Source organism: Doryrhamphus excisus, chromosome 7 (genome assembly GCF_030265055.1).
Source record: "Doryrhamphus excisus isolate RoL2022-K1 chromosome 7, RoL_Dexc_1.0, whole genome shotgun sequence".
In the NCBI taxonomy this organism is placed as follows: Eukaryota; Metazoa; Chordata; class Actinopteri; order Syngnathiformes; family Syngnathidae; genus Doryrhamphus; species Doryrhamphus excisus.
This window is the reverse complement of record NC_080472.1, coordinates 22,764,526-22,783,897: the sequence shown is the minus strand read 5'-3', so window position 1 is coordinate 22,783,897 and position 19,372 is coordinate 22,764,526. Positions and strand designations below refer to the sequence as shown.

At 42.0% G+C, this 19,372-nt stretch overlaps 1 protein-coding gene across 9 annotated transcripts in view; it reads right to left on the bottom strand.

Annotated features, from left to right (window-relative positions):
• tanc2b (tetratricopeptide repeat, ankyrin repeat and coiled-coil containing 2b) overlaps window positions 1–19,372 on the bottom strand; it is a 98,131-nt gene that overhangs the window by 54,326 nt on the left and 24,433 nt on the right. For 3 of the 9 annotated variants that reach the window (XM_058078122.1, XM_058078123.1, XM_058078124.1), the window contains 2 exons: window positions 5,970–6,044; window positions 2,710–2,892 (listed from right to left, as the gene is read on the bottom strand). In XM_058078122.1, coding sequence (XP_057934105.1) covers window positions 2,710–2,892; window positions 5,970–6,044 — 258 coding nt within the window. Of the gene's footprint in view, window positions 1–2,324; window positions 2,493–2,709; window positions 2,893–5,969; window positions 6,045–16,922; window positions 17,587–19,372 lie in introns of those variants that run through there. The other 6 variants (XM_058078119.1, XM_058078120.1, XM_058078121.1 and 3 more) reach the window with 5 other exon arrangements.

Below are 19,372 nucleotides of genomic sequence, written 5' to 3'. Positions count from 1 at the left end.
AGTAATATAGTACTGTCATTCAATAGTAATATAGTACTGTAATAGTAATATAGTACTGTCATTCAATAGTAATATAGTACTGTAATAGTAATATAGTACTGTCATTCAATAGTAAGATAGTACTGTAATAGTAATAAAGTACTGTCATTCAATAGTAATATAGTACTGAAAATAGTAATCTAGTACTGTCATTCAATAGTAATATAGTACTGTAATAGTAATATAGTACAAGTCAGGCCAGTTTTTGCTGGTACTATTTGTGATATTCTTCTTGGTACGTATACTGATACTCTTTGCTGATATTCTTGTAGCTTTGTTCCCTGGTACTCATTTGGCTACATTTCTTGTTTACATTTGTTGTAATATTTCAAGTTTTTCAGGTAAGAGTACAACAGTACACGTATTGGCTGAAACTTATTGTTGAATAAGATCAAATATGTTTTTATTTGTTCCTCAGTGGGGAAATTTGCAATGGTGTTTTTTGGAAGTGCCGCAGGTCAACGGACCCCAAGCCGCAGTTTGGACACCCCTGGCTGGCCGATGGATCAATCGATCAGCAAGTGAGGCGTCTGATCAGAAGAAAACAAAACATCAGCTGATTACCACGCAGCGCCGATAATGGACCATTGTTGCCGCCCGCCGACTAAAAATAGCAAAATGAGGGGGAGGGGGGCGGGGGGGGGGGGGGGGGCATCCGCCAGCGTGAACGAGAACATATGATGTCACAAACACACAGCAGGAGCCACACAAAGCTCCAGGAGATGAGATTTACAGCCAAAGCCAACATTCTTACAGTCAAGGTGGACTTGGGGCAACACCAGGACCTCCTACAGGAACCTGGGACCCAGGACCCGGGACCCCCCCAAACCTAGCATTCTCCATAAAAGGTCAACGCCTTTCACCCGATTGGCTGAGGTCAGGCAGGGCCGGCACAGCAGGACTTGGGCCCCAGCGGAGGCCTGGGAGCACGTGGCCTTTTGACGTCAGCACACGACGCGCATTTGGCGCCGCCACGCTGCGTGCGGGACGCGGCGCTGACTGGAATTCATTAAAGGGTGAGAAAGCCCGCAGCGAGCAGCCGAGGCTGAATGAGACTGAATGAAACGTGTTGCTATGTGCTGACAGAAGAGCAGGCGTGAAGGACAAACAAAGCTGGAATGGACCTTCTGGAAGGCCTGCGACAAATCATAGGATTGCCCATGTTAGATTTCGCCCACATTTGTTGGTGCGGTACTTTGGGATGCTAGGACGTGGAGACAGGAAGTTTCACTCACATGGAGCGAAAGGCAAAGTACCAAAATAACCAAGTACTCGCAGTACTGGTACTATCAGGAGAAGGAGCGAATAAGAGGGGATGGAGCCACCTGCTGTGGCCCAGCAAGGTGCACCATATTCAGGCTTACACTCTGAGTAGTCGGGGTGTCGCTATGGAGGTCAGAATAAAGCTGTATATTTACCAGAATAAAGCTGTGTATTTACCAGAATAAAGTCACACATTTACCAGAATAAAGCCGTACATTTACCAGAATAAAGCCGTACATTTACCAGAATAAAGTCACACATTTACCAGAATAAAGCCGTACATTTACCAGAATAAAGCCGTACATTTACCAGAATAAAGTCACACATTTACCAGAATAAAGCCGTACATTTACCAGAATAAAGTCACACATTTACAAGAATAAAGCCGTACATTTACCAGAATAAAGCCGTACATTTACCAGAATAAAGTCACACATTTACCAGAATAAAGCTGTACATTTACCAGAATAAAGCCGTACATTTACCAGAATAAAGTCACACATTTACCAGAATAAAGCTGTACATTTACAACAAAAAAGTCTGAAATTTATGATAAAAAAAAGTTGCACATCTACGAGAATAAAGTCCTAAAGTTCATGAGAAAAAGTCCTAAATTTATGAGAACAAAACCAGTAATATTACCCTTGACCAAGGCCATTAGGCCCCCCTTTTCATAGCTGTCCCAGACAACGCCTGTAACCATGGTAAAGAGTGGGAGGAGCCACCTGCTGTGGTCCAGCAAGGTGTACTGTATTCGGGCAAGTGCTCCGAGCAGCCTGTGTGATTATGGGTCTGATAATTATTCTGCATGTCTGCTCTAATTTGACATAAAGATGCTAAAATGTAGCCTCGTATGTGCTAAGTTCATTAGTAATCAAGAGTTATTTTCATAATAAAAAATGAGCTGTGGCCCCCCAGGTCACACTTTGCACACTCCGGCTATGGACGGACCATGTCCCGATACTTTTGATCAAAACTGCATCTGTTAAGTGACACACGTCAACACATTTCAGTCATTTTACCTGCACTTCCTGTTTGTGCCGTCATGAAGAAATCAAAGCAAAAAAGCCTCCAAAGAAGGTGAGGACGCCCTCTTTTAATTGGCCGCTTCAGAACAACACGCATGTAAGCAAAAACACACAAATGGTCCTCATGATGATGACAAAGGTCCCAAGTTAGGCTTCATCTTCCAGATAGAAAACCAGATGAAGATAAAGACCATCAGCAGACTGGAGTCAAAGTCCCTGAAAGCAGCTGAGCCCCTGCTGCCCCCTGGTGGCCAACCAGGGAACCACTCCTCCTTCACAACGTCAGCATGGAGGCAAGAATCCACCCAGCATGTTTTTACAAACCAAATCTCAGCTTCCTGAAGACGCAGCCAATAGAAGAAAGCCGCCATGGACTTACCCGTGAGCTTCTTGACGGCGTGCAGCCTGACTCCCAGCGCCTGGTGGCCGAGCAGCGGCGAAGACGGCAGGGAGCGCGACACGCCCTCCATCATGCGAACGTGCTGCACGCCCTCGGCCATGGAGAGCGGCGGCACGGAGGCGGAGTCTCCCTCGAAGGCGCAGTCGCTGTCCACGCTGCCACCTGCAGGACGGGAGGCGACACGGGCGTCACCGAGATCGTAAACGACTCAGGACAGCTTCGGTGAAAAGACGCATCATCGCAGAATAAAGTCAAACATTTACCAGAATAAAGTCAAACATTTACCAGAATAAAGTCATACATTTACCAGAATAAAGTCATACATTTACCAGAATAAAGTCAAACATTTACCAGAATAAAGTCAAACATTTACCAGAATAAAGTCATACATTTACCAGAATAAAGTCATACATTTACCAGAATAAAGTCAAACATTTACCAGAATAAAGTCAAACATTTACCAGAATAAAGTCATACATTTACCAGAATAAAGTCATACATTTACCAGAATAAAGTCATACATTTACCAGAATAAAGTCATACATTTACCAGAATAAAGTCATACATTTACCAGAATAAAGTCGTACAATTACCAGAATAAAGTCGTACATTTACCAGAATAAAGTCGTACAATTACCAGAATAAAGTCGTACATTTACCAGAATAAAGTCGTACATTTACCAGAATAAAGTCATACATTTACCAGAATAAAGCTGTACATTTACCAGAATAAAGTCATAAATTTACCAGAATAAAGCTGTACATTTACCAGAATAAAGTCATACATTTACCAAAATAAAGCTGTACATTTACCAGAATAAAGCTGTACATTTACCAGAATAAAGTCGTACATTTACCAGAATAAAGTCGTACATTTACCAGAATAAAGTCATACATTTACCAGAATAAAGTCATACATTTACCAGAATAAAGTCATAAATTTACCAAAATAAAGTCATAAATTTATCAGAATAAAGCCGTACATTTACCAGAATAAAGCCGTACATTTACCAGAATAAAGCCGTACATTTACCAGAACAAAGCTGTATATTTACCAGATTAAAGTCATGAATTTACCAGATTAAAGTCCTAAATTTACCAGATTAAAGTCCTAAATTTACCAGAATAAAGCGGTATATTTACCAGAACAGTCATAAATTTACCAGAACAAAGTCATAAATTTACCAGAATAAAGTCATAAATTTACCAGAATAAAGTCATAAATTTACCAGAATAAAGTCATAAATTTACCAGAATAAAGTCGTACATTTACCAGAATAAAGCTGTACATTTACCAGAATAAAGCTGTACATTTACCAGAATAAAGCCGTACTTTACCAGAATAAAGTCGTACATTTACCAGAATAAAGCTATATATTTACCAGAATAAAGCTGTATATTTACCAGAATAAAGCTGTATATTTACCAGAATAAAGCTGTACATTTACCAGAATAAAGTCATACATTTACCAGAATAAAGTCATAAATTTACCAGAATAAAGCTGTATATTTACCAGAGTAAAGCTGTACATTTACCAGAATAAAGTCATACATTTACCAGAATAAAGCCGTACTTTACCAGAATAAAGTCGTACATTTACCAGAATAAAGCTATATATTTACCAGAATAAAGCTATATATTTACCAGAATAAAGCTGTATATTTACCAGAATAAAGCTGTATATTTACCAGAATAAAGTCATACATTTACCAGAATAAAGCTATATATTTACAACAAAAAAGTCTGAAATTTATGAGGAAAAAAGTTGCACATTTATGAGAAAAATTCCTAAATTTCTGAGAACAAAATCAGTAATATTACCCTTGACCAAGGCCATTAGGCCCCCCTTTTCATAGCTGTCCCAGGCAATGCCTGTAAACATAAAGTTTTTTCTAGTAAGTAAGCACTTTTATCCAGACCTGCACCAAAAAGGTTCTCCTTCGGTGCCACCCTCCACCGCTACCAACCAGCTCGGTCGCCTTTGCGTCATCCTGAAAGCGGCGAGCAACGAAACTCCCGTCCTCGAGGACACCCCAGGCGTCACGAGGATTCCAGGAAAGCACCTTAGCCGCTCCTCTTTGTTGCCGACCTTTGACACCCATTATTTCATGCTCTAGCAGGATAATGCGCCGGCGCCGCCGTGCTCGACAACAGGGTCGCGACTAACAACCGCTACGCTCGCCGACAGGCCGAACCGCGGTGGAGAGGAATGACCCACGCTAGGTCACGGTCGGGAATAGTAAAACATCAAAAATGAGACAGAGAAAAAAAAAACAAAGAAAATGTATAAATCCTAGCCTGAGGCTGCGTTGCGGTACCGCTGGTACGTATCGACTACCGCGGGATTGACCCAGAAGAGGGAACACGTGAACACCACAACAACGCAGCGCAGGGCCTCGCTTCCACCGCAACACAACAACACTTTGGTGGATGAATATTTAGCATATTTAGCATATTTCAGCATATTAAATATTTTTTTTACACATTATGCAGGGGACAGGAAGTGTGTGCGGCAACACTAAGTGGCTAAATATAAAGCATTCAGAAGACGCATTTAAAGATGTTGGGATATGTAGTAATCCACACTGGCCACTAGGTGTCACCTATGTTCATTCATTTTCTACCGCTTATCCTCACAAGGGTCACAAGTGGGGTGCTGGAGCCTATCCCAGCTGTCTTGGGGCGAGAGGCGGCCAGCCAATCCCAGGGCACATATAGACAAACAACCATTCACACTCACATTCATACCTATGGACAATTTGGAGTGGCTAATTAACCTAGCATGTTTTTGGAATGTGGGAGGAAAGCGGAGTACCCGGAGAAAAAGAACATGCTAACTCCACACAGAGATGGCCCAGGGTGGAATTGAACCCTGGTCTCCGAGCTGTGAGGTCTGTGCGCTAACCACTCGTCCACCGTGCAGCGCGTCGCCTATATTACGTCTATGAAACAAAACAGGAAGTTTAAAAATAAAGAGGAAGTGTGCCAAAGCTAACATACGTGAGTCCTACATCTCCTATAATCTTTGGATAATGACATCCAAACAAACACCCACACTGGTTGGCATGTTCCATTCTGCATATGAAGGAGGGGTGCAATAAAAAAACACAAAGTGGGAGGCGGAGGAGGCGGGAGAGGTAATGACCCAAAGCTCTTCCTCCCATCTAACGACTGATAAGCATCCACGTTGACGCCCACTTCCACACCAAGCAGGAGAACATGAAGGTTTGGTGCTCACCTTGGCTGAAGGGGCTCAGGTGAGGGTGGTCTAGACCGGGCGAGCGGGGGTCTGCCAGGTCCTCGCTCCCACCATCTGCGGACGAGGAGCACAAAGAGAAGGACAGCGAGTGAGACCGCTGGTCGAGCGACGCGGGGGCGCGGGGGACCCGCGAAGACTCGCGGCCGACCATCCACATGTGGGACCGCAGGACCCCCAGCAGGCTACTGATGCACAGGACCTCCACGCCCTTCCTGCCGGGGCCCAGACGGCCCCCGACCGTGGCGAAGGGGGAGCGTGCCGCCGAGCTCCACTTCCTTTTCCTGCTCTTCCCGCCCATGGTGGCGTGGCGTCTACGTGCCAGGCTGATAAGATGAGCTTACATGCAGACATGGCGGTGGGCGGGGCCCCGCTCGGATCATACACGTCATGGCGTGAAGATCAATGACGCCGCAGGGAACAATTAACCACAGTGGATGGAGCTGGGGGAGGTGGGGGGGGGGTATTGTTTTACAATATCATAACAAAGATGGATTATTCATGATAATAAGCATCACTGTTCTTGCAGCCACAAAGCTAACTTTTTAGCTTCACCATTGTTTTTTATTTTGATAATAATGTCAATCCAGGGGCCAAAGAAGCCAAAGATCCTCTATAGGGGAGGACCTCTCTGCTAATTTTCAGCAGCCAAAGATCTTCTATACGATAGGAGCATTGTATTATTTTTTAAGGATGTTACACCAAAAATTCACAGAAAGTGGGGTTCGTCAGGAGTCCGGAAGTCCTCGGGAGCGCTTAGGAGTGTGACCAATCCCGTTATCGTTATGGAAATCCAAGGAGATACAGCTGGAATAGGTGCTGATTCTGGAAGATCTACAAAGCTTTCTGTGCGGGTTATTGTGTGTAGCTGCTCTGTAGAAGTCCACAACTCAATACAAAGAGACCCCTTTAAGGACATACTACAACAAAAATAAAATAAAATAAAATAAAATAAAATAAAATAAAATAAAATAAAATAAAATAAAATAAAATAAAATAAAATAAAATAAAATAAAATAAAATAAAATAAAATAAAATAAAATAAAATAAAATAAAATAAAATAAAATAAAATAAAATAAAACATGAGTCAGAGATTCTCTATATGACAAGGACACTCGTGTTTTTTTGTTGTAGTAGGTCATTAAAAACAGCAGTCAAAGATCCTCTATAATAGACAGGAGTAATTGACTCGTACTGCAGAAACACGAGTCAAGATCCTTTATACGTCAGGAGCTTTTGTCGTTTTCTAAAGACAAAATAAAACACAAATCAAAGATCCTCTATATTATTATAGTATTTTGCTATTTTTAAGGACAAGTAGGTCCTTAAAAACAGCAGTCAAAGATCCTCTATAATAGACAGGAATACTTGACTCGTACTGCAGAAACACAAGTCAAAGATCCTTTATATGTCAGGAGCTTTGTGTCGTTTTCTAAAGACCTACAACAAAATAAAACACAAATCAAAGATCCTCTATATGATTATAGCATTTTGCTATTTTTAAGGACAAGTAGGTCCTTAAAAACAGCAGTCAAAGATCCTCTATAATAGACAGGAATACTTGACTCGTACTGCAGAAACATTGAGTCAAAGATCCTTTATACGTCAGGAGCTTTGTGTCGTTTTCTAAAGACCTACAACAAAATAAAACACAAATCAAAGATCCTCTATATGATTGCAGCATTTTGCTATTTTTAAGGACAAGTAGGTCCTTAAAAACAGTAATCAAAGATCCTCTATAATAGACAGGAGTACTTGACTCGTACTGCAGAAACAAGAGTCAAAGATCCTTTATACGTCAGGAGCTTTGTGTCGTTTTCTAAAGACCTACAACAAAATAAAACACGAATCAAAGATCCTCTATATGATTATAGCATTTTGCTATTTTTAAGGACAAGTAGGTCCTTAAAAACAGCAATCAAAGATCCTCTATAATAGACAGGAATACTTGACTCGTACTGCAGACACATTGAGTCAAAGATCCTTTATACGTCAGGAGCTTTGTGTCGTTTTCTAAAGACCTACAACAAAATAAAACACGAATCAAAGATCCTCTATATGATTGCAGCATTTTGCTATTTTTAAAGGACAATTAGGTCCTTAAAAACAGCAATCAAAGATCCTCTATAATAGACAGGAGTAATTGACTCGTACTGCAGAAACACGAGTCAAAGATCCTTTATACGTCAGGAGCTTTTGTCGTTTTCTAAAGACAAAATAAAACACAAATCAAAGATCCTCTATATGATTGCAGCATTTTGCTATTTTTAAGGACAAGTAGGTCCTTAAAAACAGCAGTCAAAGATCCTCTATAATAGACAGGAGTACTTGACTCGTACTGCAGAAACATTGAGTCAAAGATCCTTTATACGTCAGGAGCTTTGTGTCGTTTTCCAAAGACCTACAACAAAATAAAACACGAATCAAAGATCCTCTATATGATTATAGCATTTTGCTATTTTTAAGGACAAGTAGGTCCTTAAAAACAGCAATCAAAGATCCTCTATAATAGACAGGAATACTTGACTCATACTGCAGAAACACGAGTCAAAGATCCTTTATACGTCAGGAGCTTTGTGTCGTTTTCTAAAGACCTACAACAAAATAAAACACGAATCAAAGATCCTCTATATGATTGCAGCATTTTGCTATTTTTAAGGACAAGTAGGTCCTTAAAAACAGCAATGAAAGATCCTCTATAATAGACAGGAGTACTTGACTCGTACTGCAGAAACACGAGTCAAAGATCCTTTATACGTCAGGAGCTTTGTGTCGTTTTCTAAAGACCTACAACAAAATAAAACACGAATCAAAGATCCTCTATATGATTATAGCATTTTGCTATTTTTAAGGACAAGGAGGTCCTTAAAAACAGCAATCAAAGATGCTCTATAATAGACAGGAATACTTGACTCGTACTGCAGAAAAACGAGTCAAAGATCCTTTATACGTCAGGAGCTTTGTGTCGTTTTCTAAAGACCTACAACAAAATAAAACACGAATCAAAGATCCTCTATATGATTGCAGCATTTTGCTATTTTTAAGGACAAGTAGGTCCTTAAAAACAGCAGTCAAAGATCCTCTATAATAGACAGGAGTACTTGACTCGTACTGCAGAAACATTGAGTCAAAGATCCTTTATACGTCAGGAGCTTTGTGTCGTTTTCTAAAGACCTACAACAAAATAAAACACGAATCAAAGATCCTCTATATGATTGCAGCATTTTGCTATTTTTAAGGACAAGTAGGTCCTTAAAAACAGCAATCAAAGATGCTCTATAATAGACAGGAATACTTGACTCATACTGCAGAAACATTGAGTCAAAGATCCTTTATACGTCAGGAGCTTTTGTCGTTTTCTAAAGACAAAATAAAACACAAATCAAAGATCCTCTATATGATTGCAGCATTTTGCTATTTTTAAGGACTTACAGCAAAAAAAGCTCATCAGAGCGCTCTTGGCATATTGAGGATCTTTGACAAGTAGGTCCTTAAAAACAGCAGCTTGCCCCTGTTTGTTCCAGAGGGTCTTTAGGGGCAAAGAAGGGACCCCCCCCCCCAAGCAAATAAGTGCTTTTTAGGAATATGCCGCTTGCTAAAATGGTGGCTTGCTAGTTTTGACGTACCAGTCTGTTGATCAGACACCCATGCCCAGTTCTTCCTGGTCGCCCCCTACAGTAGTGGAGGCGTATGTACATCTACCAAAATAAAAGCTCGTAGTTTTGACGTCTGATTTCGAACGTGATGTTTCGGTGCTGAGGATCCAAACAAGCCCTGAGATCGGAGGATGCTGGTCACCGTGCAAAAGCATCAGCTCCTCTGTGGTGGAAAGATCCGGCTGATCGATGGACGGACTCAAACAGCCGAGGGGGCGGACTGCGTGGGAACTGGGCCAGGCTGAGATCGACACTCAAAATGTCAAGTTGCCAGCAACGTGGAGGCAGGAATGCCCAAATAAGGTCAACATGAAAGTGATGCACAAATAATATTTGACGTGTTTGTCGGTGACAAAGCTTTCTTTCTGTCGGACATTTTAATATTTATAAAAAAGCTTTGGGAACCCCGCCCCCCCCCCCCCCGCCCCCGCCCCCCCACGGCAGCAGCTTTTCTTGCCTCCTTTAAATCCATTTAGGCTGGAGAATGTGGTCTTTGTGGCGTATTTATTAGGAAAAGAAAGAATCCATTCTTCAGCGCAGATTGCTCTCTTGTTGAGTAATCACAATGGGATGTTGTGGCACGCAGACAAATGGCCTCTTTAAGGGGGGGTGCGGGGGGGGGGGCACGGAGGAGGACCTCTGACCGTGCCAGTACAGAGACGCGTCTTCATTCCGACTCCACAAGAGGACTTGACCAAACATGAGGCGGCCTCTCCAGAAGAACAGGACCCGAGACCGGGATACACAATGCCGCCTCTGTCGCCGCCTCTCATCGCCGCCTACGCGTTGCGGTACCGCTGGTACGTATCGACTACCGCGGGATTGACCCAGAAGAGGGAACACGTGAACACCACAACAACGCAGCGCGGGGCCTCGCTTCCACCGCAACACAACAACACTTTGGTGGATGAATATTTAGCATATTTAGCATATTTAGAATAAATAAATAAAATAAAATAAAATAAAATAAAATAAAATAAAATAAAATAAAATAAAATAAAATAAAATAAAATAAAATAAAATAAAATAAAATAAAATAAAATAAAATAAAATAAAACATGAGTCAGAGATTCTCTATATGACAAGGACACTCGTGTTTTTTTGTTGTAGTAGGTCATTAAAAACAGCAGTCAAAGATCCTCTATAATAGACAGGAGTAATGGACTCGTACTGCAGAAACACGAGTCAAAGATCCTTTATACGTCAGGAGCTTTTGTCGTTTTCTAAAGACAAAATAAAACACAAATCAAAGATCCTCTATATGATTGCAGCATTTTGCTATTTTTAAGGACAATTAGGTCCTTAAAAACAGCAGTCAAAGATCCTCTATAATAGACAGGAATACTTGACTCATACTGCAGAAACATTGAGTCAAAGATCCTTTATACGTCAGGAGCTTTGTGTCGTTTTCTAAAGACCTACAACAAAATAAAACACGAATCAAAGATCCTCTATATGATTGCAGCATTTTGCTATTTTTAAGGACAATTAGGTCCTTAAAAACAGCAGTCAAAGATCCTCTATAATAGACAGGAATACTTGACTCATACTGCAGAAACATTGAGTCAAAGATCCTTTATACGTCAGGAGCTTTGTGTCGTTTTCTAAAGACCTACAACAAAATAAAACACGAATCAAAGATCCTCTATATGATTATAGCATTTTGCTATTTTTAAGGACAAGTAGGTCCTTAAAAACAGCAGTCAAAGATCCTCTATAATAGACAGGAGTACTTGACTTGTACTGCAGAAACACGAGTCAAAGATCCTTTATACGTCAGGAGCTTTGTGTCGTTTTCTAAAGACCTACAACAAAATAAAACACGAATCAAAGATCCTCTATATGATTATAGCATTTTGCTATTTTTAAGGACAATTAGGTCCTTAAAAACAGCAGTCAAAGATCCTCTATAATAGACAGGAATACTTGACTCGTACTGCAGAAACATTGAGTCAAAGATCCTTTATACGTCAGGAGCTTTGTGTCGTTTTCTAAAGACCTACAACAAAATAAAACACGAATCAAAGATCCTCTATATGATTGCAGCATTTTGCTATTTTTAAGGACAAGTAGGTCCTTAAAAACAGCAATCAAAGATCCTCTATAATAGACAGGAGTACTTGACTCGTACTGCAGAAACACGAATCAAAGATCCTCTATATGATTATAGCATTTTGCTATTTTTAAGGACAAGTAGGTCCTTAAAAACAGCAATCAAAGATCCTCTATAATAGACAGGAGTACTTGACTCGTACTGCAGAAACACGAGTCAAAGATCCTTTATACGTCAGGAGCTTTGTGTCTCTCATCGCCGCCTACGCCGCTACAGCGAGACGGCTGCCTCTTCTTTCGGGGCGGGGTGGTGGGATGTCAAAGGATAGTGAGATAATTCCACACTCGGACAAAGAGGAATTGTGGGAGAAGTCGGGAGATAATGGCGCTACCTGGACGTCAGACGGCCTCTACTGGTTCCGGTTTGGACTGATACAGGCTGTGTTTACATTCCCGGGTCGGTTTGTTTAGAAACAGGCAGCATCTTCCGACGCACAACAGAAAACAAACAAGAAAAACACGGCAGGGTAATTCCTATTTTTCCCACCGTTACATAAGCCTTGCCTATCTGGAGGCTATGACAAATCCTAATGCTCTTCTTACGATCCGCGACGGTTTATTCCTGTAAACCACTTGTGCTGCGACAGCAGCCATCTTTGGACGGGTGGGCCGCCACAATTTATGTATGACCAATAACTCGGTTTTTAAGGACGCGTAGCAAAAAAGCTGCTAAAAGATCTTCCACATGACAGGAGAGCATCGCTGTTTTTAAAGCGGACCTATTATGCTCTTTTTCCGGTCCTTTGTATTGAGCTGTGGACTCCTATAGAGCAGCTACACACAATAACAAAGATCCTCTATATCAGAAGTGGATGTCCCGTGTCCATTATTTTGTCTGGGGCCCAGCCAAAGCTGTCAACAGTCCTGCTGATACTAATAACTAATAAATATGTAAATCTTTTGTCTGTGGCAAGTTGGTCCAAGGATGACCCGGGTCGCTAGGCGAGGTGTACGGGGGGGGGGGGGGCAACAGACAGCAACATGGAGGCACCGGGCCAGAGGGATGACGCACACGACAGGGGACGAGTGCGTCACAACAACCATGGACAGATGGAGGCACGGAGGGACTACTACGAAGAAGGATGGATGGAGTCCCACAATGATGGGAGGATGGGGGGGGGGGGGGGGGGGGGGACCCATTTACTGACGATTGGACGGATGGACAGACTGATGGACTGATGGACAGATGACTGGATGGAGGGAGGCAAGATGGACTCAGGATGATCCTGGACCAGGAGCGTCCAACCGGTTTTCACCCTGGGCCACATTGCAGTTAATGTAGCCATATTGTTTTCATTTTTATATTATTTTTTTTAGAATAAAAAATACATCAAACATCTGAACAAAATAAACATTAAAAAAAATTAATAATTTTGAAAAAAAATGTTTTATAACGGGTCTTTTTATATTTGTTTCATATAATATCTACATATCAAACATGTAGACCAATAAGATTAATTAAAAAATCTAAATTAAATTTCAAAAATTAATTTTTTTAAGTGTGTTTTGGAATTTTTTAAAAGATTTTATTTTATTATTATTGTTTAGTAAAACAATAAAATATAAGAAACATTTAAAATATAAAATAAATGTAAAAAATACAAGGTAAATTAATAAAAAAAAAATTTTTGGAAAATAATAACAAATTAACAAATGGTTTAATTTTGTTAGTATTTTTTTAGTCATATAAATATTTAAAACATTCAAACACATAATATAAATAAAAACTAAATGAATAACACTATTTTTAATTTTCATAGACAGGAAGTCGGGACAGGCAGATGGACTGATGACGGATGGACGGACTGATGGAGGGATTCAGGAATGAAGAGAGAGACTGATGGAAATGATGGACAGGTAGGACAGAAGAGTCCTGAACAGATGGAGGGATGGAAAGATGGATGAGGGACGGACGGAGGCTGGAGGCTGGAGGCTGGAGGCCTCACGGACGTACTAAGCAAGGAAGATATTCCCACAAAGAAGATGTAAGGTGAAGAAAGAAGAAGCCGAAGACACCCACTTTTCCACGGGAGGCTGAGGGAAGCGGTGTCGCCGCACCAAGTGGGTGGCATCAATAGAAGCTGGCAAGGCTTCCGACACATCGCTGACTTGTTACATCACACGGCGCTCAAGTGAGAAGCAGGCGGCAAAAATAGACGGACGGAAACCAGTGGAAGCTCGCTGAGAAACCAACATTTTGGTCTCCGTCCACTTCATTCCGAGCAGGTGCCTCCTTATTTGGACCTCCGTCCACACCTCCTACGCTTGACGTCGTCACTGAAATGTTCCCCGTGTGGAGAAACATTACTTCATCTAGTCTTCATCTAACTCTTTTTCTCCAATTTTCCTCAAACATCCCAGGATGATGACAGCAAGAGGCCAAAGTGATTGATTGCACTTCCTGGACTGGCCACAAACAAACATGGCCGCCACACACGGCACGGTGTGATCATCGCAGATAGTTTCAGGACACATCCTGCAGATATTCCACCTCGTGTCACCTGAACGCATCACAGACAATTCAAACATCAGCCTTTACATAACTACAACTACTATAATGGGGGGGGGCTAAAACACACATCCATCCATCCACCCACCCTTCCATTCATCCATCATCCATCCACCCACCCTTCTATCCATCCATCCATAAACCCTTCCATCCATCCACCCACCCACCCATCCATCCATCCATCCATCCATCCACCCACCCATCCATCCATCCATCCATCCATCCATCCACCCACCCTTCCATTCGTCCATCATCCATCCATCCATCCACCCACCCTTCCATCCATCCATCCACCCACCCTTCCATCCACCCACCCACCCTTCCATTCATCCATCATCCATCCATCCACCCACCCTTCCATCCATCCATCCACCCACCCTTCCATCCGTCCATCATCCATCCATCCACCCACCCTTCCATCCATCCATCCACCCACCCTTCCATCCACCCACCCACCCTTCCATTCATCCATCATCCATCCATCTCTCCATCAATCTGTCCATTCATCCATCCACCTGTTTGTCCATCCATTCACCCCACCTGTCTGTCCATCCATCATCCATCCATCCACCCACCTCTCTGTCCATCCATCCTTCCATCCATCCATCCACACCCGTCCGTCCGTCCGTCCATCCATCCATCCACCTACCTGTCTGTCCATTCATCTATCCATCCATCCACCCGTCTCTCCAGCCAGCCATCCATCCTTCCATCCATCCATGCATCCACCTGTCTGTCCATCCATCCACCCGTCTTTCCATCCATCCATCCATCCATCCTTCCATCCATCCACCCGTCTTTTCCATCCATCCATCCATCCATCCACCCGTCTTTCCATCTATCCATCCATCCATCCACCCGTCTTTCCATCCATCCATCCATCCATCCACCCGTCTTTCCATCCATCCATCCATCCATCCATCCATCCATCCATCGGGCCCCCCTGTACTTTAGTTTCTTTCAGCTTTCATCTTCACTTTGGGTTTCTACTCAACCAACCTTTAGTGTCTGAGTGCTTGGCTGAGGACAGAGGAGTTGACTTTAGAGTCGGGATTGAACAACGTTGGTCTATTTTTATCTTCTGAACTTCTTAACTTCAGAACTTCTGAACTTCTGAACTTCAGAACTTCTTAACTTCAGAACTTCCCCCACCAGAAATGATCCTGCTAAGACAAAGACCTACTCCAACAATCTGCTTCCTCTTGAGTCTAACATTTCAGTGCGTCTGTGCTTCTCCTTCCCGAGTAAAAAAAAGCAAAGGTAGTCATCTCCTGTTCACCCTCAACCAGGAAGTGGTGCTGCTTCCTGGTTCCTCTCGGACTCTCACTTTGTCATGAAAGAAACGTCTGAAGGTGTCAGCGTGGAGCAGATAGGAACAGCCACTTTAAGTGGGTGATGGACGGGCGTACTGAGGGGGACTTGACAAATAAGGAAGATGAGGGGGAGTCAGATGAGAGGAGGATGATGATGATGAGAGAGCGAGGGTGTGGAGGAGGAGGAGGACGAGGAGGAGGTGATGAATGGAGAAGCAAACGTAAGCTTGCGTTGGAGTGGAGGCTAAGCTGGCGTTTAGTGAAGCCTGATGAGTTTGGTCATGCTGGCACTTTGAAGATCATCTCTTCCTCCTTTTCTTCTGGGAAACACACGGGAAGGATGATTCCTGACTTTTCCTTTCCTACCAAAACTCCCAAGTCAAGGAACGACTAAAGCACCTTTAGCAAGGCAGGAATTCATGGAGGAGTTTGCTGCGATTCTCCAACTTGGCCACTAGGTGTGCTGTAACGGGGTTGCAATCCATAATGACAACAACCTGCACATGCCCGGTGGGATACGTTGTTGTTGTTGTTGTCTTTACTTTGGTAAAAATGGAATTTTAGCACCTAATGGAGCGGTCCCTCTTGGGGTCCATTTGTGGCGCCAAGCTCGTTTTTTTTATTGACAACACGATATACAACTTAGAAATATATATTATATTTATATTATGTATTAGAAATTATTAATATTACAATACAAAATGCCGCTATTAATAATTATAATAAAAAACTTATCTATGTTGGATTTAATAATAAGATAAATATAAATAACTTCCTAGCATATCTACGTTGGATTGGTTGTTTTTATTGACTAAAAAGATTTAAAATTAATTAATCAAATTGCTTTATGGTCATTATTAATTTCATGGGAATGGGGGCGGCGGAGAGTGGGGTTAAATTCATGTTTTTTATGGTGATGCAATTCCATAAAAGGTACTGATGATGACAAAATACGATGATAACCATAGAGTGAGAAAACAATACAATACAATACGAGCAATAGCTTGTAAATATTATGAAATAGTATGCAATGCAATAGTAAGCGCTACTTTGAAGTACCCCCCCCCCCCCAAAAAAAAACATTTTTTTGTGGCCAGTGAAGCGACGCAGCATGAGACAGTTTTCCAAGTAGCGATGCAGACCTGCAGACCCCCGGCATGAAGGTGTGGCATCACGTCCATCAAAAGGTGAATGGAATGTTTCAAAGCTCGGACTAAGACGCCCACGCCGAGAGCCGCTGGCGCACGCAAAGCCTCCGCAGAAGCCATCAAGCAGCTGAGAACATCACCCCTTCATCCCTTCATCCCTTCATCCCCCTTCCTAGCACGTTCCTCAGCAGCTCACCTTTGTCAGCCCGGCGCCTCGGTCCCCCCAGCCATAAAAATCCTGCACCATAGCGAGGAAGAAGATCCCACACAAAAGGAGCGGACGGCAGCAAGGACGGAAAAAAGGCGGTGGGTGAAGAACGTAGAGAGCGAGAGAGAGAGAGAGCGAGAGAGAGAGGACAAAAGATGGAGGGAGGAGGAGGAGGAGGAGGTGAAGGATGGTCCAGACAGCCTGGAGAGCTCTCCACAATGTGAGCAGCGAGGGAGGGCGAGCGCCAGGTGTCAGGACGCATCCACTCAGCGAGTCGCGCTTGAGCTGACACGCACAAACACACGGGAAAACATAACATGCTCGCGCCTCCTCCTCCTCTTCCTCCTCCTCCTCCTCCGGCAATAACTCTCCCTCAGCCACTGTGGAATTCCTTCAGTGGTTCATCAGCAAGCATCCCAGTATCGCTCGGACTTCATCCCGGCCTCAACAGCTCATTATTGTGAATGAGTCCTGGCCACGCCCCCTGCTGGAGGGGGCTGGAAGTGTCCAAAGTGTGGCCCCGGGAGCCTTTTTTTTTTTTTTTTTTTACTGCCCCTTGTCGTATTGTAAAAATGCATTTTTATTTTATTTATATTATTATTTATTATATTATATTTTTTCACTATTATTTAAGTAATTTGAACTTTGTATTGATTTTTTCAATTATTTTTACACATTTATTGAAGGTAATATTTTTTTACATTTACAAGTCATTTTTATTTATTTGTATTATATTTTTACAATTTTACTAAAGTCATTTTTATTTTTTATTCATTTTAAAAAAAATTCACTCTTTTGAGATTTTTATATAATTTTTTTACACTTTGAAGTCATGTATTTGTTTTAATATTTTTGTCATTATTATTTAAGTGATTTGAATTTTTTATTTATTTTTTCAATTATTTTTACACATTTATTGAAGGTAATATTTTTTTGCATTTTCAAGTCATTTTTATTTATTTGTATTTTTTCACTTTTACTGAAGTCATTTTTATTTTTTATTGATTTTTACAATTTTTCACAATTTTCAGATTTTGATTTTTTTTACACTCTGAAGTCATTTATTTGTTTTAATATTTTTTTCAATATTATTGAAGTCATTTGGAATGTGTATTTATTTTCTACACAACTGTCATTTTAATTTTGGTTTATATTTAATGTCCTTTTTGAAAATAATATCTCCATGGCGGTCACATGACTTTAGTGCATGACAGCTGATGGCCGTGAGGAGTCAATATCTCAGCCGACGTTTCATAAAGGTGAGTATGAAGTATGAAGTATGAAAGTATGAAGTCCACGTATAAAGTCAGATGAAAGCCCAAAGTGGGACAACAGGAAGCACGGCCATGACGCCACAATCAGAGCGTGGAAGAAGAAGAAGAAGAAGAGGAGGAAGAGGAGGAGGAGGAGACGAGCGCTTCTTCTTCTTCTTCTTTGTACCCACACGCTACACTGCCCACGTGTTGATGGTAAATTTGGAGCGCTCACTTCCCTTTCGCCATCGTCACGACCATGGAAACGTTTCCTGTTTGTACGTCGCTGAGACGCGCGGTTAGCGAGACATCGTGTTAGCCGCTACAATAATAATATGACTGTAGCTTGGTTCATATAAACGGCAGTTTATGCTAATGCTAATGGAACACTGTTGCTGTTGTTTTAGTTTTTTTGTGAGGATATTTTGACGTCCATTGTTAGCTAGCTCATATTAACTCATTTAATTGTGTTATAATGCATATAATGCATTATAATGCATTAGTTTGAAGTTGTGTAGCGAAGCCTGAAATGGCTCATCAACGTCTCAGAGGCGGCATCCATGAGAAAGAAGGGATTTTTTTTTTTTTTTGTGGCTGATGGGGTGAAACGAGGGGGCCGCTTGCAGCTTTGTTGCCGTGGTTACCCAGCCCCAAAGGCCACAGGTGCGTCGCCATGAGGTTCGGAGCGCGGGTGGCCGGCTCGCCGTTGTCCCTGCACAAACGTCAACAGAGGAATTCCAAACAAAAAGAAGCTGAAGCGAGGAGACCCCAGTTGGCAGATAAGGAGGACCCAAGTTCGATGCCAAAACGCAAGCATTTATCAATGATCGATCCAAACGTGACACGTTCCTTCCGCTCGTGCCGCTCCTCGCTACGCTGACACAGGAAGGAAGCGCCTGCGGATCAGCGGGCGCCAATCTGTCGCTCGGTGGATTGCGGCCAGAGTGTGTTCGATAGTGGTGCCACGCTTCCTGTCTGCGTCCTACTCCAGGTACTGTTTCTAATATTCTGTCCCTCCCGAGTAACAGGGATGCAGTGCAGGAGTAGAATATATATATAATATATATAATATATATAAACATATTGAATATATTATTAACTTAATAGCAAAAGTCAGCAAGTCATGAATTATGAATGATCCTAAATATTAAAAGTGGCTTATGGATTTGTTGCTGACCGTCAGGT